Below are 22,923 nucleotides of genomic sequence, written 5' to 3' on the forward strand. Positions count from 1 at the left end.
AAATTGTAAATGTACAAAGTAATATCATATTTGTATGAATAATTTAAATTAATTCATATAGTCAAATTTATATAAAAATGAATGAATCTAAAAATTAAATCCAAAATTTCATGAATTATTTTATTTTTGATCATTTCAAGTGAAATATTAGGATACAGACACGTTAACTGACATCATATTAATATATAAATTGGAGTTATAATACTTTTTTTTGATTGCGTTGAAATGTTATTAAAACATATACCGTAATGGACAAACTCAACTTGAGAATACCCGCGACCGATGCTCAACACGTAGCGCATTCGCTCGTCGTCGGGAAAGTGATAGGTTCGAATCTCGGTCCGGCACCGCATCATAACTGAAGACGTTAGAATAATAATAAACAAACAAACATAGAACCAGCCGCCTTATTTTCAATTCACTTTACAGAGCTCCTGTGCTCGACTTTAAACTTCTAGGAAAACCACCAACTATTTTTAAGCAAAGTGAAAGATTTGAACCCATAACCTATACCCTTAACATTCTATAGTTCCTTATATAAACATTAATACTTATAAATAAATAAATTATGCTAAAACTTCAGGAAAAAGACATCCAGGCCTTCCCTACCAGTTATACAGGTACTGTACTTCTATAGAGTAGCTACACCAGTGTTTACTTTGCTGTTGGGTTCTTTTTGAAAAATTATATATTCCTCTCTAATTTCATTTAATACGAAATTATTCTTTGATAGATGGTAGAAATGAAAGAATCATCCACTAAATTTAAAAAATATAGGAGGGGAAATAGGAAACTAGTTTTTTTCTTGTAGGGCTTTTTTATTTTTTATTTGTGATTTTCCTTCGTCTTTTGGCCTTATGCTTGGGTGCTCTAAGAAGAAAATTTCCTTTATTAATATGCGACAACTTTATAAAATGCATAGTCAGATCTTTGTCCAGATTAATTTATTTTCGTTTAATTTTAGGAGCCATCACGTAAAAAATCGTCAATCGAAGACCATTGGTGTAAATATGGAAGCTTTGAACTAACCAGCGTTGTTCAGGTTTGCAATTACATAATTTATATTTATTTGTAGGCAGTAACGTAGGGGACAGTGGGCGTTTAATTACACTGGTGCCCAAAGTTTTATAATCAAATATTCTTTGGGTACTCAAACTAAATTATGATTAATTACCTAAAAACTCTGAACGTTTCAATCAATTATTTCAATCTACAGAAGGGGTAACCTTGTTTATTTACATTACAATTTTAGTCCATTGTTCTTAAGATCCCTAATTTGTAGGTACGTTTTACATGCTTATCCTCTAGAAAATAAATTGAAATTATTTATCAAAAAGTTTTAATATATAATATCATCCAGGAAAAATACTTTTTAATTTTATTTTGATATAAGATATTTAGAATTAGTTATATGTGTTTCAGATTTTTTAAGTCTGTAGTAAATGATAATTTTATATTTTAGTATTGTATTTCCAGTTGCGAAGCTACTCTAAAATTTACTTAGTCTGTCTGTCCGTCCGTAACGATATGGGGAAAATGTGATTTTCTCAGCTCCTATTCAAGATAAATACTCAGCTGAAATTTTTAGGTATTAAATAAGTTCACATTATACATATTTCAACCAAGTTTTATCAAGATTTGCCCCTTAATTGGGGTGCTAGATCGTTCCTAGATTTTTGTTTTATAGGGATATTATAGGGGGTGTGGGTTTCTATCTAACCATCTGTCTATGTCAATCAATTTTAATTCCATTAATCTATCTATCCTAGGAGACACATGAGAAATATTTCTACAGCACAGAGCACTGGAATTATTTTACAAACGATGAGGATCTAGGTCCTGTTATACTCAGTCTGAAACAGGTATAATTATTTCGAGAGGATCTAGGTCCTGTTATACTCAGTCTGAAACAGGTATAATTATTTCTAGGGGATCTAGGTCCTATTATACTTAGTCTGAAACAGGTAAAATTATTTCTAGATGATCTAGGTCGTTTTATACTCAGTCTGAAACAGGTATAATTATTTCTAGATGATCTAGGTCCTGCTATACTCAGTCTGAAACAGGTAAAATTATTTCTAGAGGATCTAGGTCGTTTTATACTCAGTCTGAAACAGGTATAATTATTTCTAGATGATCTAGGTCCTGCTATACTCAGTCTGAAACAGGTATAATTATTTATAGAGGATCTAGGTCCTTTTATTCTAAGTCTGAAACAGGTATAATTATTTCTAGATGATCTTGGTCCTGTAATACTTAGTCTGAAACAGGTATAATTATTTCTAGATGATCTAGGTCCTGTTATACTTAGTCTGAAACAAGTATAATTATTTCTAGAGGATCTAGGTCCTGTTATACTCAGTCTGAAACAGGTATAATTATTTCTACATGATCTAGGTCCTGTTATACTCAGTCTGAAACAGGTATAATTATTTCGAGAGGATCTAGGTCCTGTTATACTCAGTCTGAAACAGGTATAATTATTTCTAGAGGATCTAGGTTCTATTATACTCAGTCTGAAACAGGTATAATTATTTCTAGATGATCTTGGTCCTGTAATACTTAGTCTGAAACAGGTATAATTATTTCTAAAGGATCTAGGTCCTGTTATACTCAGTCTGAAACAGATATAATTATTTCTAGAGGATCTAGGTTCTATTATACTCAGTCTGAAACAGGTATAATTATTTCTAGATGATCTTGGTCCTGTAATACTTAGTCTGAAACAGGTATAATTATTTCTAGATGATCTAGGTCCTGTTATACTTAGTCTGAAACAGGTATAATTATTTCTAGAGGATCTAGGTCCTGTTATACTCAGTCTGAAACAGGTATAATTATTTCTAGGGGATCTAGGTCCTATTATACTTAGTCTGAAACAGGTAAAATTATTTCTAGATGATCTAGGTTGTTTTATTCTAAGTCTGAAACAGGTATAATTATTTCTAGACTAGAGGTAGCGTTCTAAAATTAGACCGCTATTGGCTAGATTGAATATTTATCTTTTTCTTCCATTGCATGTCCTATCCCTAAATATTAAACTTTTTCTTCCATTGTCCAATCTCTGAATATTAGGTAACTTTTTTCTTCTAATGTCCTTTCCCTAGATATTATTTTTTTTCTTTAATTCTCTTTTCCCTGAATATTGATTTTTTACTCCCTTTGACCTTTCCCTGAATATTAATTTTTTACTCCCTTTGTCTTTTCCCCTACTATTAACCCTTTTTCTTCCATTGTCATATCTCTGAATTATAAAGCGATTGGCAAGATATATCAAATATTTTATTTTACTTTCTTTGGCCTAACAATATTACGTACAAAATCAGAAACTAAGATTCAGGTGACGCTCATTTTTCTAGCAGACAGAAAATTCAAAATTATTTGTTATCATTCCTCCCGTCTTCTTTTTATAGTTGCTGTTGAAGCAAAACATGGACTGGACTCCGTTCTAGTCTATGACGTACTTTAGAGCTTATTCTACGTTGGGTACCTGCCTCTCATTTACTAAGTAAATAATTATACAATTTATATCCGCAGAAAGTAAAACAAGAAAGATTTTTTAAAGATAAGATAAATATCTCAGAAAATAGTTAACGTTTCTTATTGGCATGGTTTAATAATCAATTTAAAATTAATCTAATAATTTTTACAAACTATAATTTTGTTCAAAAGACGACATTAAATAGGTATAATTTTTAAACATGTTGAATTAACAACCCAACATGTTTAATTGTAAACTTTGCCGCGTCAAATTATGAATGACGCCTCCCCCCTTTCTCCACCCACTAATTCATTCCCCTCACCCCTACCTCCCTTCTCCATTTCTCCTCACATGTGACAGCTAAAAATTCCTCCACACAGTAGAATATTTTATTTAATATTAGAGTTTTAACTTTTCATTAATTAAATTACATATGTAGATTTATTCTCAAAATATTGCTTTAGGAATCTATATTTGAAAATATATCTTTTTATGATGCCCAATTATTTCTTTCCGCATTCCCCCTCCTATTAGATTTACCCCACTCCTAATTAAATTTGGGGAGAGGGGGGATAAGTGGTTTTCAAGGTTTGCTGATAAATAATTCCAACATTTACCTGGTCAAGTTCATTTTAAAATTTGATAAAAATATTACATTTTCTTATCTAGTAATCTTTTTTGATATTTAAGGCTTTTTTATTCTAATTTTAAAAAAATAATGTAAATAAAATTTTAATCCTGTGTTGAAATACTATTTCAAGTTTTCAAGGTTCCGTGTTGAAATACTATTTCAAGTTTTCGAGGTTCCGTGTTAAAATACTATTTCAAGTTTTCGAGGTTCTGTGATGATGATACCTGATATCTCGATATTCACGAAACCTCCGTATCCAATATATTGTTTGTTATGGCTAGCATCAATGTTTCTCATTGCAAAGGTTCTAGGATGTAGCCTGGCAAGGGGGAATTATTATTTTATGATAAAATAATAAACATTAAAATAACATTCAAAACCGTTTAACATTCGGTGGATCGGTGGATTATAACCGTTTCTCAGCTATACTGAAAAATTACAGCATATTATATCCGGTTTTTAAGACTATGACAATTAACATTCATAAAATCAAATTTTTTGCCCTCTTTCTCTCTCTCTCTCTCTCTCTCTCTCTCTCTCTCTCTCTCTCTCTCTCTCTCTCTCTCTCTCTCTCTCTCTCTCTCTCTCTCTCTCTCTCTCTCTCTCTCTCTCTCTCTCTCTCTCTCTCTCTCTCTCTCTCTCTCTCTTCTCTCTCTCTCTCTCTCTCTCTTTCTCTCTCTCTCTCTCTCTCTCTCTCTCTCTCTCTCTCTCTCTCTCTCTATATATATATATATATATATATATATATATATATATATATATATATCTTTGATTATTAATTGCGGGATAAAACACTATCACTTATGGTATAGTGGTCAGAGTCCTATCTCTCAGTTGTGATGATAGTGTGTTCTAATCCCGGCGATTTATTTTATCAGTTTATTATATCTTTGTCTCTCTCTCTGTATCCTTTCCTTATTAATTTCATTAATAACAATGTTCTCTTGTGGGGTAGTGAGGAAGATGCTAGCTAATTGTCGTAATGATCGAGCATACAAATCTTGGCAAAAATTATCTTTTTCTGTTCATTTCCTTGTCTACCTTGGATGCAAGTTCAAGTCTTACCAAAAAACAAATTTTAAAAAATAGCTTTTTGATATTTTAAGTGACTGTTAATACAATGTAAATGTAAATATTTTTTAACTTTTACCAAATATTACTTAATATCTCAGAGAGTGAAAATGATATTTGGTGTTTGGGTAGTTTCGAACTGACAACCTTCCGACTTGAACCTATTCAAAACTGAACCTTCATCTCTACCCCTGAGCTAAGATAACCAGTATGGAATCATGTGAAATTTTAAAGTATACTATAAGAATAAAATTTTTGTGTACATTGTCTTTTTTCACATGAGATAATTGGACTCCTCCGTAGCTTGATTATAGAACGTTGGTTTCCTTATCTGTATGTTGCAGGTTCGAGGCTCTCCGAGAGGGGCAGGGATTTTGTAGTTGTTCAAAATTGGGAGTTTCTGTGTAGTAAAAGTTGTTTCAAATATAGGTATTAAATAAATGATCTTGGTCCTGTAATACTTAGTCTGAAACAGGTATAATTATTTCTAGATGATCTAGGTCCTGTTATACTTAGTCTGAAACAAGTATAATTATTTCTAGAGGATCTAGGTCCTGTTATACTCATTCTGAAACAGGTATAATTATTTCTACATGATCTAGGTCCTGTTATACTCAGTCTGAAACAGGTATAATTATTTCGAGAGGATCTAGGTCCTGTTATACTCAGTCTGAAACAGGTATAATTATTTCGAGAGGATCTAGGTCCTGTTATACTCAGTCTGAAACAGGTATAATTATTTCTAGATGATCTAGGTCCTGTAATACTCAGTCTGAAACAGGTATAATTATTTCTAGGTGATCTAGGTCCTGTTATACTCAGTCTGAAACAGGTATAATTATTTCTAGATGATCTAGGTCCTGTTATACTTAGTCTGAAACAGGTATAATTATTTCTAGAGGATCTAGGTCCTGTTATACTCAGTCTGAAACAGGTATAATTATTTCTAGGTGATCTAGGTCCTGTTATACTTAGTCTGAAACAAGTATAATTATTTCTAGATGATCTAGATCCTGTTATACTAAGTCTGAAACAGGTATAATTATTTCTAGAGGATCTAGGTCCTGTTATACTTAGTCTGAAACAGGTATAATTATTTCTAGATGATCTAGGTCCTGTAATACTTAGTCTGAAACAGGTATAATTATTTCTAGATGATCTTGGTCCTGTAATACTTAGTCTGAAACAGGTATAATTATTTCTAGATGATCTAGATCCTGTTATACTTAGTCTGAAACAGGTATAATTATTTCTAGATGATCTAGGTCCTGTTATATTCAGTCTTAATCTGGTATAATTATTTCTAGAGGATCTAGGTCCTGTTGTACTCAGTCTGAAACAAGTATAATTATTTCTAGAGGATCTAGGTCCTGTTATTCTCTCTCATCTATATAAAATGTCAGCCATTTCAATCCATTTTTTTAGTAGCGAAATGTCCGTCCGTCTGTCCGTCTGAGACAAAGTGGGGGAAACGTGATTTTCTCAGCTCCTATAAAAGATAGAAAGCAGAAATTTTTAGTGAAGATTCTTATAACATATGCACATCTAATCTATACATTGTTTTGTCCATCCGTCTGTTATTTGGGGTGCTAGATTGATTCCTACATTTTCATGTTTTTCTGATTTTCTCAACTCCTTTTTAAGATAATGGGCTGAAATTTTCAGGGATTGCTTAAATTTACATTTTACATATTTTACATAAGTTTTATTACGATTTTTATATTAATAGGGGTGCTAGATCGATTCCTAGATTTTTAGGTTTTCTATTATTTTCTCAATTCCTATTCAGGATTTGCGGCTACAATTATCAGGGATTGAATATGCTCATATTCTACATATTTCCATCAAGTTTCATAAAGATTTGTTTATAAATTGTGGTGCTAGATCGATTCCTAGATTTTTCATTTTTCGTGCTTGAAAGGTTGCGTGATTTTGAAGTTTTTGTCATTTCCCTATTTCATCAAATGTATAGGATGACACTGGTAAATATATTCATAATATACATTCATAATTTCTGAGCTTCGCTACTTATGGATGCTGTCATCCTTGTTTTAGTTGTTAATTTGTTATTATTAAAAAAATTTTTGTGTAAGAACAATTCAAAATACTTGAGATAATAACCTTATATAAGACAAGGATGACAACATCCATAAGTAGCGAAGCCCAAAAATTATGGATAGATATCTGAAGAAAAAAATGATCTATAGAGTATGTCATAAAAAAAAACTTAATAAATAAACTTAATAAATAAAATAAATCACGAATTTTTTTTTCAACCAAAACTTTTGGCGCCCCGCAATGCTGAATTTTCACCCTGCGAAAGTCCCGTTCCATTATCTCTTATACGAAAAAAGTTATTCTTTGTGGGCAAAGTTGAAAAACAGGGTTTTTTTGATGGATTTTCATGACAAAATGGGACCGTTGACAATTTCTAGGTAATTTTTTGCGGTTTTCGGCCCGCCACACCTAAACGGTTTGAGATAATCACAGGGGACCTTTTGCCCAACCCAATTTATAAAAAAAATCTAATTGAAACTTAATGAAAATATGTAAAATGTCAATTTATTTAATCTTTAAAAATTTCAATCGTCTGTCTTGAATAAGAGAATCGATCTAGCACCCAATTAACAGACAGATGAACAAAACAATGTATAGATTAAATGAGCATATGTCAAAGGAATCTTCACTAAAATCCAGTTTCCCATTTTGGTAACTAGCGGGTGGACAGACGGACGGACATTTGGGATTATAGAGTAGCTTCGCCACTTAAAACAAGGACAATTATTTCCTTAAAGGAATGAGACAATGGATGATAAATTAATTCACAACCCACAAAGTTACTCTTTCTGTAGATTAAAAGTTTAGACACTGGTAGTTTGTACCTACCAATAAAGATAATTAATGTAGTAAAAGAAGTCCCCAACTAAATAAATAATAATAACAAATTATAAAACTTCAGGTACAAGTATATATTACAAGTCCAATCTATCCTCCCTCTGTGACCAATTAGAAAAAAATAGCTAATAAAGAAGGACATTCTTTAGCAATTCATACCAATATTAAAGCTATTGAAATACTCATTTATTTTATATGACAATAATTTTAATCACAACAAGAAAGACATTAAAACAAGGTTAGCTTTTAGAGAATCTTTGCTATTAAAAAAATCTAAACAATTTAATTAAAAATTTAACATTATACAATTTGGATTATGAAGCAGTTTTGATAAAGTTGTAGCTAATATTTGTGTAAAGTATATATATATATACAATATATTACATAGTCTATAGTCTATAGATATTAAAAATATCCTATATTAGGACTTCAGATAAAACATACAATCATCCTATCTTTAATTACCTCACCCTATCTCTTTATACTTCGAGTATTATAGGCTTTACTTCAAGATTCTTTCCTATTGTTTATTTTTAATATGGAAATAATTAGCAAATTTTTTCACTATTTCTTTTAAGATATTATATCATAGTTAAAGTGAAGCTTCTATATAGCAGTCATATTAATAGGTAGTTTAATGTGAAACATTTGATTCTTATCCTTTGGTAAAATTACGAAAACTTTTATGTATAAATTTAGGATTTACAAATATCTTAAATTAATCATAGCAATAGTTGACTCTAATAGTTGAAAAACATCTAAAACTATTTGATAGCATACTCCTAGAGTATTTTATCAGTAATATAATTAAAAATAGGTTTGATGTAATTCCTCAATCAAATAAAAACTATCTTTTTCCCAATCTTCTTTTAGAATTACATTTTTCTATATTTCTTTTCAGAAACTTAAAATGATTAATATTGTAAAAATATTAAATTAACCAAGAAATAGGATTATAGGGGATATCATTTTTGGTCAATATTATCATTTTATTCATAAAAAGATTATGTACAATAGAGCACTAATTATATTTTAAATTTAATACTAGCGATGGGAAAACTTAATATTTTGACAATATTTCTTTCTAATTACAGATTAATTTAATCTTCGTCATTTAAACCAATTTGTTTGTATAACTATGTGATCCATAGACGTATAATATACCATTTGATTGTACAACATTTAAATGTAATCCTCATATAAAGCAGGTTTTTTTATGACATATTTAAAACATAAAATGCCAGAAATATAATAAGAAGGGCAGACACTACAGCGATTTAAAGGCATTTGAAGGCTGAACCAATTTATATTTTCTTACAGGGAAATGCACATACTGATGGTTTTAAGCTATTTTCCTGGAGGATATTACACCTTCCCAGCCAGAAACTTACCCCCATACATCAAAATTGATAAAGTTGCTGTTGATAAGGGTGAAATAGATGCTTTTTCTGCAAGGTTTACTCCAAGGTTTACGGCAACCCATCTTGGAGTAAGGCTCCTCGAATACTAGTTAAAGTAAGGTATAAACTGATTTGCTTTAGGAAAACATAAATGGAAGAGATCAATTCAGAATTTTGGTTCGAGCTGTTGGATATACCATACATGGTCTCATTCCTGCCAGTTGTGTATTTGCAGACAGGTAGGATTTTTTCCCAGTATGGCTTCGAAACCGATTAATATCCGGTGAATAAGAACCGGTTTTCAGCCATACTGAAAAATTTTGTATAGCTTTTTTATTATATCCAGTTTCCTACGAATATTAAAATGTACAGTCATAGGAATAAAACCAGTTTTTAACCCCGAGATGCCGAATTTGTACATTTTTATATCCTCGGAAAGCTGTTTATAATACAATGCGATAAATAACTATTATCTTACATAACTGCTGAACCGACATGGTTCTCCTTTACATTGAAGCCTCTTATAGGTAAGGTGAAGGTTTTTAGGTCCCAAGTGAAATCATATATGGCCTGTACAAAATACCCCTCCCCTCCTACTTTTTTACTTTTTCTTTTTGAAACTAAATTGAAATTTTGGGTTCGATCTCGCTCCTCAATCCTTTCCCTCAAATACCCCTAGAGGCATAGCAGTTAGTATCTGAATTGCACACTAAGTCTAATGTACTTAAATGTAAATTAACCTCTACACGAGGTATCTCTAATGTACAGGGTCATTCAAGAGAAATGATTTTTTTAAAAACTTAATTATGCATAGAAAATAAAACAATTATGTAAAATCCTTTATATATTTGGAAAACCTATTATGAGACATTTATGTTTCAAATATTTGAAAATGATTATTTCAACAAATTATGTCCTAAAAACCGGTTTTTCCAAAGGCCATTTTTTCGAAGATTTATTGATTTAAAGGGTGTAAAAAAATGTGCACCTTTTTGAAATTCAAATTGCTTGGCTTGTGTTAATAGTAGAAAAATGTTGCGCATATCGTTGGAATCGCCATAAGCTCTAATATTTGAAAATATAAGACCCGTTTTTGTGCTTTTTATAGTTTAGGAGCTACGTTAAAAAATTTGAGAAAAAGGTTGAAAAGTTTTAAGAAATTGGAACATTTTACCTCGTAGCTCCTATACCATGCGTAGCACTGGAAAGGTTTTCATGTAGTAAAAAAATAGAGCTTATGACGATTCTAACGATATGCATAACATTTTTCTACTATTAACACAAGCCAAGCAATTTTAATTTCAAAAAGGTGCACATTTTTTTACAACCTTTAAATCAATAAATCTTCGAAAAAAGGCCTTTGGAAAAACCGGTTTTTAGGACATAATTTGTTGAAATAATCATTTTCAACTATTTGAAACATAAATGTCTCATAATAGGTTTTCCAAATATATAAAGGATATTACATAATTGTTTTATTTTCTATGCATAATTAAGTTTTAAAAAAAATCATTTCTCTTGAATGACCCTGTATGAAGTGACAAGCTAACCAAACCTTAGGATTAATTTACCAAAAAGATTCAATTTGATATTAAATATTGCTCAAAAGATTCATTTTCAGTAGTGGAGCTATATTTTAGAATTAGAAAAGATGATATAACTCAAAGGATGTCTATGAGAGGATAGAGGAGGGGATAATCTGAATGGGGATTTTAAAAAATTAGATTTGCACTTACCCCAAAAAATTAATTCCATCCCCCTTTTACCTATTTTTGGGAGGGGGGAGGTATCTGAGATCCACTAAAAATTAGTTTACTATCGCGTTTAAAGCTCTTACTTTTAAAAAAGCAAATTTCCGATATTTCGTATTTATCAAATTAACGTTTTTATCAAAAAGCATGAGGTAAAGGAGTAATTTCCCTTCAACCTAAAAGCTTCCTTGCTTATTGACAAATTGATATGCTGTCTAGGTACAACAGAGAAGAAGTAGTTGCCTCTCTGGGGCGAGAAATCAACCTAAACCCGCCCTTAACCCTGGGACAACTGCCGGACACCTCAGAGGAATTACTCAAACTAGATCAGGTTAGTTATGGCTAGGTCCGATAGATGTCGCTTTTTTCGAATGATTCAAACAGATTTGAATTAAAGATTCTATAAACAGAATTAATTTCTGCTATCTGAAACTTCTTTGAATGTGTATATTTTACCACAATTGATAAAAAAAATTGGTTATAAAAAGTTCAGCCGAATGTTGATAAGATAAAAATGTATAAAAGCATTGAGAAAACCCTAAATTTTTTCAGTGACTTGGACAGACATATCCTTATTATAGAGTAGCTCTGCTACTAAAATGATATATATTCGTTTTGAAAGTGAAATGTTTTAAAGGAAATTAATTAATTGAACTTTTTTATCTGAATTAAAAGATAAGATTTTGTGGACAGAATTTAACCTAGGATAACAACATCTATTTAAGTAGCGAAGCACAAAACGCCATGTCCTTCAACCTAAGATAACTAATTTCTCCTCTACTGAAAAAACTCATAGGGTATTAGTTGAAGTAACATCCAAAGTACAACAAATTATTCGATTGCACGACCTTAGTCTGGACGCCCTTAACTATGCATAGTAATAAGTTAGGCCTGTTTTGGGCCAAGGTATTCTTTTTCTCTAACTATCAATGCTACGACATAGCAGCAGTAGAAACTTCTTTAATTATGAAACTTTGTTGAGCCAAAGTTCTAACCCATAACCTTCCCTGCGATGAGAGAATGCGCTACTCGTTGAGCCACAGTCGTGGGTATGCGTACTGACAATACAAGAAACTGTCATTTTATAATCATTATTAAGTCTTTATTATTCTTTTAGGTTTTTATAAAATCTGAACTGAAAGTCGGTATAATCTACGTCAAAGAAGGTGAGTGAGTAATATAAAATGATCGACAAAATTTGTTTTAGAAACTTGTATAGAAAATCATTCTTTTTGTACAATTTCAATGGAATATACTAAAGCAATTTGATGCATGTGTGCCCATTAAGATATCATAAACGGCTAAGCTGATAATTTAACATTTTTTTTGAAAAGCTTAAGTTGGTCGATTAAAAGTTATTGATGGGGGAACAATTTGGATCAACTTTTTTGGCAGTATGCTTCTAATTTACTCTATTTACGCTCATATTTGGTCCAAACTAGAAATCTATAAAGAAATAAATGTAGTTGATTCTAAAATTTTTGAGTGTTTTCTGGATATTTTTCCAGAGGTATTTTTTCTTAGAATACCCCTTTATACAAAATAGACTAAAAACTTAATTTAACCTCTCCTGTCCTACCTAGACCATTATTTAAATTTAGGAAAATAGATTGTTTACTGTGTACGAGATCTTACAACCCGGACACATACTTCTTAAATGTAACTGTACAACTTTCATAAATGATGTGTAACTCATATGAAAACTTATGAAAATATGAAAAGGAAGTGGTATATTTAACGACGTCATACTGCAAATATTATATCTAGATTTTTTTCATAATTGTCTCTCAATTTACTAAACTAAAATATCAAGTAACATCTTAGGAATTTTAATCTTTCACATAAACATTAATTAGGTAAAAAAAAATTTCGGAATGTATATTTTTCTTTGTTGTTAAACCTTTAGCAAAATTGTTTGAACAATGATTATTTATTACTTGCAGAAAAGTTGGTGGCTTAATGAAATGATCTAATGTGAAACTTAAAAATAGTATGTCCTTATGAGTATTTTATTTATTGTTATTAAACGTTCTTCTTTAGTCAAGCTGTACTAAATTACATTTTCTATAAACAATCCAATTGTAGTTGTTCATCATGAATATTCCTTTAATTAAATACTGAAAAAGTATTTTGTCACTTTGCTTGTGCTTCCTAAGATACTTGAAACGGCTCTTATTTGCAGGAAAGGGCAAAATTTATTTGATCAGGTTTTTGGAGAGAATATATTTTCTCTTGTATTGTTCTGTTCTTTATTATTTTTCCACCACCATTTGTAATATATTAAAAACCCTTAAATGGGAGTAAAAATTTATACTTTATATCAGCCTTCTTTAATTTAAAAGATGCATTTCTCATGAAATATACTCCAGTTTATTTATAGGTCAATATACAGAAGAGGAGATATTAGACAATAATGAGAGCAGTCACAATTTTGAAGAATTTCTCACAATTTTAGGTAAACAAATATTTGCTTGCTCTAATTTACTTTCTTTGCTTAAAGTGAAATGTACTTTTTTACATCAATTTTATGAAGCTCTTATCCATAATTGTTTATCTTAAAAATCTCTCAAAAACATTGGATGGTGTATGTAGCGAAGCTTCTATATAACTTAATTTATAAGGCAGTTCAACTATTACAACAAGGTACAATTTTAAAATCGAAGCATCTTTATAATCAAGTTCTAAAAATGTAAACATGTCCTTAAACAGTATCATGAATTTAAGCAATTTTGCATAAAATTTACTTACAATTTTGTTTAGACTTCTGCTTATACAGTTCTGATACTCTACTAGTGTTAATGTTCGTTTGTTCTACCGTTTCAGATCTTCGCTTTTATGGATTTTTTCATCCTTGTTTTTTGCATTTTGCAATAAATGCCATATGGCTGCGCTGCTTAGTAACAAACTATCCTTGTTTGTTTACTAGACAGTTATACAATGGCTAATATAAGTTTACACGAACAAATACAATTAAAGTATTACAGAATCTTATATTGATCAAAATAGAACATTTTCTAATATAGATTCTGTATGTTAACTTATAACGGATAGCTATTTGGTAACGCATCTACTTTATAAATTATAACTAATGATGACCGCCCATCCGACCTAGCTGATTTTCAAAACTTGATTTGCTTTATATGTAGGATAGGCATCTGAATTTCTTCACTGGGATTCCCATAATAATAAACAAGATTTAAGCACAAAATATTTTTAATTAATAATACTACTCCTTCTCAGAACTATCAAGTTTTTAGTAATCATTAAATGACATTTATTGGCAGATTGATTGATCCTTGACAGTACTTAGTTTTTAAAGATAATTATATTTTCCTGTTTATTGGCAGATTTAAAAATTGCAATACTCAAAAATCTGAAAAGTATAAATCTAAAATGACTCTAAATATAATAAATATTGGAATTTTTAGGAGATAAAGTGCGACTTAAAGGATTTGATAAATACAAAGGAGGATTAGACACTGTTCATGATTTAACAGGTAAAGTTATTTACACACACAAAAATCAAGTTTTAAGTTTATATGCAAGGGGCTGTTGACTATAAGAAAAATTAAAAGACATAATTTAACATTATTTTAGCGGGCAAATAAATACGATTTACTTTTGTGGCAAAAATGCTCGAATGTCTGCTTTGTTTCACGGTTTTGAAGTAACTTTCTATGTGTAAATTATTTAACAAGCTACTTTGGCGGAAAATTGATTAAATATCGTCTTTTTTTAGGCTTGCACTCAGTGTACACTCACTGGCGTGGGATAGAGGTGATGTTCCACGTGTCAACACTGCTCCCATATGAGAAGAACGACCCGCAGAAGTTGCAACGCAAGCGCCATATTGGAAATGATATTGTGTGTGTGGTTTTTCTAGAGGCGGATAATACAAGGTGAGAATTTGTTGACTTTATATCATAAGTGTCAAGTGTGTATTTTTCTTTACTAATTCTCTGAATTTTAATTTTTATTTATCCAAGTAAAGTTGATAGGATGTACAATAAAGCCTGAAAATATTATGATTTTTAATCTATTTATATAGTAAAAAAAACAGATTCAAAAAAAGAAATGTTAATTAAAAAAGAAAGTAAATAAACTAAAAAGTTATGTTTGTACATTTTTTATTTGTTGAATTTTCTGGGATATTTCTTCCTAAAGAATTAACACAATCTGTGTAATTTAAAAAGTATTAATTTGTACAAATATTAGGAAAGGAAAAATACATCAATATAATTATAGTAGCGAAGCTTCTAAAATGAAAAACGTAACATAAAGAAAGTTAAAGAAGTTTAAACAAATAAAAATATCGAAACATCCAAATTGCGAAAATATTCAGTTGAGAAACCTAAGCCTGACTTAGATATATATGTAGTAGCTGTAGCTGTCTATAGTGCTTTAGCAAAATGTTGATCGATGTTACTGCTTTTGGCCTGCCTATTCTATTTACGTCGGGGGGTTTTACTATGGGGTTTCTTTCCTCCTTCCTTTTCTCTTTACCTTATCTATGACGGCAAAAGAATAGGTAGGCCAAAAGCTGTGACATCTATCCCCTAGATTTCCTAGGGAATTAAACACAGCTACAGAAATATGTATAGGAGCTGCTTTTAAACTATATGACATTTTCAAAACCCTAATTTTCCCTTTTTTTGTACTCTATTTCAAGGGTTTTATTTTGATAATTAATTTTTAATCTTTTTGTCATTTGTTAATCTTCTAATTATAAAACTTTTATACAAGATAAAAAGATTTATATCAGAATTTTTTAGGATATTTTTATACACAATATTATTAGGGACTTAAAAGTTTGGTTTGTCATAAATTCGAGATTTTATGAAAGCTCTATGCCATTAATGCTAAAACCATCCGAAGAAATTTATGAAATAACCGGACAAGCAATTTATGACATCTTTAGATTCAGGCAAAAAATCCTTACTTTTTTATATTATAGGATACGAATTTTTGTATGTTTTTAAAGTGCTCGCAAACCACTGAACCAAACTTTTCCCTTGCATCGTAGATAGTCTACCGGGGTGGTTCTTGGCTATTTTTTCAAAATCAAAGTTTCAAGCATTTTCGGCTATTTTCTGCCTTTTCCCTCGTTCTTCAATATAGCATTTGAGTTTTTAATGAATATGAAATATTGATTCATGTTTTTTTTTGTTTTCGTCATAAGTATACAAAGAAAATCTCTCTAATTGCCATTAGTCAAGTATCAATAACCCCCTCCCAAACCTTCAATACTTTCTTTTAATAGTTTGTGTTAGGTAATGTTTAGCAAACCCTAAGGTTTTTGAGTTTCATGTAGAGGACTACCAGACTACATCCGGTGATAATATGAAAAATTATTTATGATTGTAAATAATGAAAAAAAGTCAAATGAAAATTAATTTAAACGGGTTGCAGAAAAAAGTAAAGTGGCTTAGAATAATTGTGATAATATGTTAGAATATTAAAATAAGTAGATAAAAAACACGCATCATTACATCCGGAGAAATGGATTCGAAACTATTTGGAGAAAAATTCCACAGTAAAAAATAAAGAAGTAGGGGGAGGGTGTTATATTAAGTGTACATGGAATTCTGCCGATAATCCTGTTTTTGTTATTGAAACCACTTTTAGTTATAAATACAATAGAAAAGTACCAATTCAAGTTTCCATGTACTTAATCGAGGGCGTGCACGTGAAAATATAACAATTTAAAATGGTGGAAGGGGGGGAGGTGAGTAAAGTAAGGTATAATATTATTTTTATAAAAAGGGTTTATAACTTCTTTAACCTTCAAAACAGATCTTTTCCCAAATTTTGTATCTGCCTTTTAGGATTTTAGCTTGCCTTGGCTGTTTTTGATTGGCTTTTAAAAATTCTGTAAGGCAATGCAATAACTTTAAATCATTCTTTAAAGTAGTAGAATATTTGGTTTCAAAGTTCAAGGGTTCTTTTTGTTTTTCCATTTCAAATTTTTCATATCTTAGCCATTTTACAACTGTTTTTATAAGATTTGACAATAAACTTTTATTCTTGCTTTTAAGTTGAAAAAGCAAAGCATTTATTTTTATATATATAATTTATATTTATCTAGTTACTAAAAAAAAATTATCCAACTAAAATATCTATGCATATTAATTAAACATAATGTAAAATCAATAAAAAAAAGTTATAAAAATAAATGGCCAATTATGTAGATTATGAATCTTTTTTTATGAAACAAGCACAACACTGTCCAAAACAAAGAATAGTTATTTCTAGCATCGTATTATAAACAGCTTTCCGCGGATATAGAATGGATGAGAACCGATTCCTATCTACCGGATTCGAATGAATACGAGAAAGTTTATATACATATATAAGTAGAAGTGGAGGAAAAAACACATTTTAATTTATGGTTTCTGGTAAAAGCACATAAAAAAAGCAACTACAGACAGTAAACCAGTTCATAAAATATAACCTGTTCAACCTTGCGTATTCCGTTCTTATTTTATGCATTCATGTAGACCTAGAATTGACGTACATTTATAGATTTAAAACGCATTTAGTTTTCTTCACAAACACAGACATGTGTTCCTATATTTCCATTAACTTGAATAATGTTATATTTATGTAGGTAGGGGGGGGGGGGGGAAGGTGACATTCCCACAAACATTCAATTATATAAATACCTATAACCATTCGATGACCATTATTAAAGTTCACTAAATGTTATTTTCGAGGATCAATCTATCTATTTTAGAATCTTTCAGGACATACAACACACACACGCATTCAACCTACTTTATGGAATAATTTAGCCTTGTAAACGGAAACTCAGCAGTAAAAAAAAAGTTTTTACATTTATCCCTCTCCCTCAATTCTTCAAGATTTTTTTATTGCGTCACTAGTCGCCGGAAGGAAAAAGCAGTTTTTTGAAACAGGCTCTCTGAGATTATTACAGATTCTGATATATACATATATAGACTAATGAAAAATGCAAAAAACGAAATCAAAAGCGTTCCTTCTTGGGAGAAAATCCGGGAAAAAGATTTTAGCTATTTTTAACCTATAATTCACATTGGCAAGCCTACAAAAAATATACAGACATTTTAAACATGTCATTGCTCAGCATCAAGAAGTGGTAGAAAAATGCTACGCATACCATTGGAAAGCTTACAACCTCTAGTTTTCATATTGGTATATAACGTTTTTGTACTATGATAAGTTTTTGAGCTATCCTCTAAAGTATACACAAGTTTTAAAAATGCAGTGTTTTCATGGATTTTAAGTTTGATACTTGTTACACAAACCTTTTTAAAAGTCTTATTGCTTAGCTCCTAGAAGTCATATGATTATTATTTGATTAATTTATTTAAGAATAACAATTATTAAATTAAAATTAGTATATATAATAGCATAATTATTCTTTAAAATGTGTTGCAGAGCACTAGCAATGTTCTAATTTTGGTAATAAAACGTTTTAAACAAGGATGACAACATCCATATAAGCAAAGCTCTGAAACGGTAGGACAAACAAACATTTATACTTGTAGTGTGTTAGAACTGAAAAATCAGAACATAATAATAAATGTCGAATCAAAATTTTCATTAAATTTGTTGAAAAACTGCTTAAATACAGGATAATGTTTAGGACATACTTACATTTTAAGGACTTTTTTATAGAGATGCTTCGCTTATAACATTGTACTTTGTTGTCCTAGGAATCAGTATTCCAAAAAGCAAACATGTTTAAAATGGACGTATGGACATTCTGGTAACGATTATAAAGTTGCTAAGCTTCCTAAATCGTACTTTACTACTACAGGAATCAGCATGCTAAGTTGAAATCGATAGGACAATTCTAACATGCCTAAATTAACGACAAAAGCTATCTGTTACAGATTGACATACGTACGGACGGACAGACCGACCAACTGACCCTAATTGTAGAAAAGCTTTAATCAACACAATAAGAATAGACAAATCTATATCCTCAAACTGGAGTAATTCTTATATGATGAATTTTCCCAAGTTTTAAGATTTTTTGGATAGGCCTCCAGGTTCCAGGCCTTCAGGTTCCAGAATTCCAGGCCTCCAGGTGGTCTCTGTACAGGTAAAAATTAAAAAAAAAATTGTTTTGAAGAGTCAGCCTAAGAAACAAAATATGTATGTTTTTTCTTAAAATATGTGAATAACAATTATAAACTTATAAAACAAAATATGCATCTTTTTAATTGTTATTCACATATTTGAAGAAAAAACATACATATTTTGATTCATAATTTTTTTTTTCATTTTTACCTGTACAACCTGGAGGCCTGGAGCTCCGGAACCTGGAGGCCTATCCAAAAAATCTTAAAACTTGGGAAAATTCATCATATAAGAATGATTTTACCTTTTATAACCTATCCTCTCAGTCCAAAGATAAAGCCTATATACCAGGTTTACGCAAATGTGTCAGAACTTTCCCCTCCCCCCCCTTTACTCAAGTATGAGGATAGATATAGATTTGTCTGTTCTTATTGTGTTAATTAAAGCTTTCATAATTAAAGATTTTTGTTTATATCTAGAATTCAAAATAACATTTGAAAGAGTTTAATGTTTTTGCTTATACCAAAATTTGATATCAAAGCTGCCTAATCTGATAATACATATATTAATAAATAAATGAATCAGTTATTAAAACACCAAGTAATTTTTTTGCTGTATATTTAGTTTAAATTTTGGGTACTTTTAATTTTAGCTTACTTAAAAATTGTATTTAAAATGTGAACAGTTTTTAGTAAATGCCATTTTTTAAAAAGTTTTTATTACCAGAATTAGTACATTGCTAGTGCTCTACAACACATTTTTAAGAATAATTATGCTATTATTTATACTAATTTTAATTTAATAATTGTTATTCTTAAATAAATTAATCAAATAATAATCATATGACTTCTAGGAGCTAAGCAATAAGACTTTTAAAAAGGTTTGTGTAACAAGTATCAAACTTAAAGTTCATGAAAACACTGCATTTTTAAAACTTGTGTATACTTTAGAGGATAGCTCAAAAACTTATCATAGTACAAAAACGTTATATACCAATATGAAAACTAGAGGTTGTAAGCTTTCCAATGGTATGCGTAGCATTTTTCTACCACTTCTTGATGCTGAGCAATGACATGTTTAAAATGTCTGTATATTTTTTGTAGGCTTGCCAATGTGAATTATAGGTTAAAAATAGCTAAAATCTTTTTCCCGGATTTTCTCCCAAGAAGGAACGCTTTTGATTTCGTTTTTTGCATTTTTCATTAGTCTATATATGTATATATCAGAATCTGTAATAATCTCAGAGAGCCTGTTTCAAAAAACTGCCTTTTCCTTCCGGCGACTAGTGGCGTCCAAGCTTTAACATTCATGTATTTCTAGTCGCAATGTACTTTTTGAATAAATATTTCTTCAGAAGAAGAACTTTATGGATCCTGGTCTAACTGCGTAAAAATAATTGTATACCTTATTGATTTTTAGACAAAAATTGACTAGAAAGACCAAGCAAATATTATTACTGGCATCTTTACATGAGAAATATATCCTTTTAAACAACGAAATTTTATAAAATTGTTCAGGGATAGGACAAAGCCGATAAACTGATGTACATCCCCAATGATGATAATCATAATTTTCCCCTCTGTAGATAAAAATCAGTCTTAGAAACGTTTGAACACTCATCTTACTGAGCTAACGTTAGCCAATCAAAATTCACTGAAATCACCAAAGTTGTTACGTTAACATATAAAAAAAGGTTATTTTAAAATTTTGGGGACTAGTGTAATAAATAGCCCCTTGACCCCTCTCTCTCTAGAAATTATCATTTTGTTTAGATTTTCGCCAAGCTGTATCAAGTCTCACTTCCTTCACACCTTCATTGTGGTCAGATGTAGCCCTAAAATCAAGTTTAAACCAACTAGATACGAGATTAGTGTTGTTACGAGGTAAGAATTAGTGCGTGCACATGGTTTTGCCATGGGGATGCGCTAAGCTCAACCGAAAATGATGACACCCTCCGTAAACCAATGTAGCTGTGTCTAGTGCCCTAGGAAAATGCGGAAAGATGTCACTGCTTTTGACCTACCTATTCTATTGACGTCATAGAGGAGGGAAAGAAAAAGGGAGGGGGTTAAAGAAACCCCCTAGAACAGATATGGGATATAGGGTATTTGCTGAAGTGAATAGAATAGGTAGGCCAAAAGCAGTGACATCTATCCCCAATTTTGCTGGGGCCTTTAGTTAGGGAAATATTCACACACAAATAGATATATATATATATATATATATCCTAAATATCATGATTTAATTTAATCAGATAGACATGCAGTTGTGGAAAAAAGGAAAATAATGTAAAATCTTTAAAAAATAAATTGGTTAAAAGACCTTCGAAGCCTACAGTCTTTTTTTATGCTAGTCTGCTGTTATTTAGTCTGTTTTTTTTTCATTTTTCGTCTAATTTCTAAAAAAAAGGGAAGTTTTAATGTCTTTACTTTGAAAATGAATATAATTATTTATTTTAAGTTTTTCAACCTATTTTAATAGTTATTTCTCGTATCGTATTATAAACGGCTTTCCGCGGATATAGAATGTACAATTATAAGACTAAAACTAGTTTTTTTAGCCCCGTGGTGCCGAAGGCACCGGCTAAAAAAACTGGTTTTAATCTTATGATTGTACATTCCTATATTCGTAGAAAACTGGATATAATACGATGCTAGACATAGTTTTTTCGTATTGATGAGAACCGGTTCCTATCCACCGGATTCGAATGAATACGAGAAAAAAAATTACACTATTCTAAGACATGAAGTTATATTTCGATTTTAGCAATCATTTTCAATTCATTTTGTCTAAAAAAATATAGGCATGAGACATTAGATAACAGCAAATATGATCAAAGATATTAAACATACATTTATATGGAACAATGTCACAAATTATTTTGAATCTTAGGTATCACCATAGAATACAGATGACTACTGAAAAAGTTTGAAATAAAAGATTAAAACATTAGTTTTTAAAAAGGAGGAGTAGGGAATAATTCTTGGCCTTGTTTGAGTTATGGGGCGGGGCATAGTTTTTATTAAAGGAATTTTTTGATGGTTAGGAAATAGGCGGAGTTTTGGATGGTGAGTTTGGTTGAAGGCGGAGACAGAAAAAAACTGGGAGGAGACAAAAAAGTGGGAGGAGTGGGGGGGTTTATGAAAAGGTTGTGGATTTATCTTTGTCCTTGGTTGTTTGTGGGTGGAGATTTGGATTTTGAAATCTGTTAAAAAAATGGGTGGAGTTATTCCTGAGATGGGAAAAATTTTAATCTTTATGATATCCTGCTTTTAATTGTTCTAAGTTGAAACCAACACTTTTTTATTTTTCAGGGATGAAGTTGGAGCCTATAAACCATATCTTTGGGAACAAAGCACTTTCATCAAAGGAATTAATTATTTACTATGATTTATCTTAGCAGAAATTTAAAAGAAATAATGTTTTTCTTTACTAAATCCTTACATAAAAGTAACAGAATGTCTGTGTGTCTGTCTCTCTGTCAGTACCAACTGAACTTGCTAACCGCCGAACCGATATTGTTCTCTTTTACAATGTAGTTTTACATATGTCCAGGTAAGGTTTTTAACTATTTTAGGGTATTATACCACCTTAATCTAGAAGAGGGATCCCTAGTAAAATATATTTTGA

General features: G+C 30.6%; 1 protein-coding gene across 5 annotated transcripts in view; it reads left to right on the forward strand.

Moving 5' to 3' along the window:
- The window catches only part of rsh (Rap GTPase activating protein radish), a 106,727-nt gene that overhangs the window by 57,835 nt on the left and 25,969 nt on the right, over positions 1-22,923 (forward strand). For 4 of the 5 annotated variants that reach the window (XM_080146082.1, XM_080146084.1, XM_080146086.1 and 1 more), the window contains 11 exons: positions 582-620; positions 965-1,042; positions 1,770-1,862; positions 9,620-9,717; positions 11,449-11,560; positions 12,347-12,395; positions 13,610-13,684; positions 14,658-14,726; positions 14,969-15,128; positions 21,066-21,176; positions 22,608-22,659. In XM_080146082.1, the coding sequence (XP_080002208.1) occupies positions 582-620; positions 965-1,042; positions 1,770-1,862; positions 9,620-9,717; positions 11,449-11,560; positions 12,347-12,395; positions 13,610-13,684; positions 14,658-14,726; positions 14,969-15,128; positions 21,066-21,176; positions 22,608-22,659 (936 nt within the window). Of the gene's footprint in view, positions 1-581; positions 621-964; positions 1,043-1,769; positions 1,863-6,244; positions 6,271-9,619; positions 9,718-11,448; positions 11,561-12,346; positions 12,396-13,609; positions 13,685-14,657; positions 14,727-14,968; positions 15,129-21,065; positions 21,177-22,607; positions 22,660-22,923 lie in introns of all 5 variants that reach the window. The other variant, XM_080146083.1, reaches the window with a different exon arrangement.

The sequence above is a fragment of the Acartia tonsa genome, chromosome 13, assembly GCF_053477335.1.
Source record: "Acartia tonsa isolate MP-2025a chromosome 13, ASM5347733v1, whole genome shotgun sequence".
In the NCBI taxonomy this organism is placed as follows: domain Eukaryota; kingdom Metazoa; phylum Arthropoda; class Copepoda; order Calanoida; family Acartiidae; genus Acartia; species Acartia tonsa.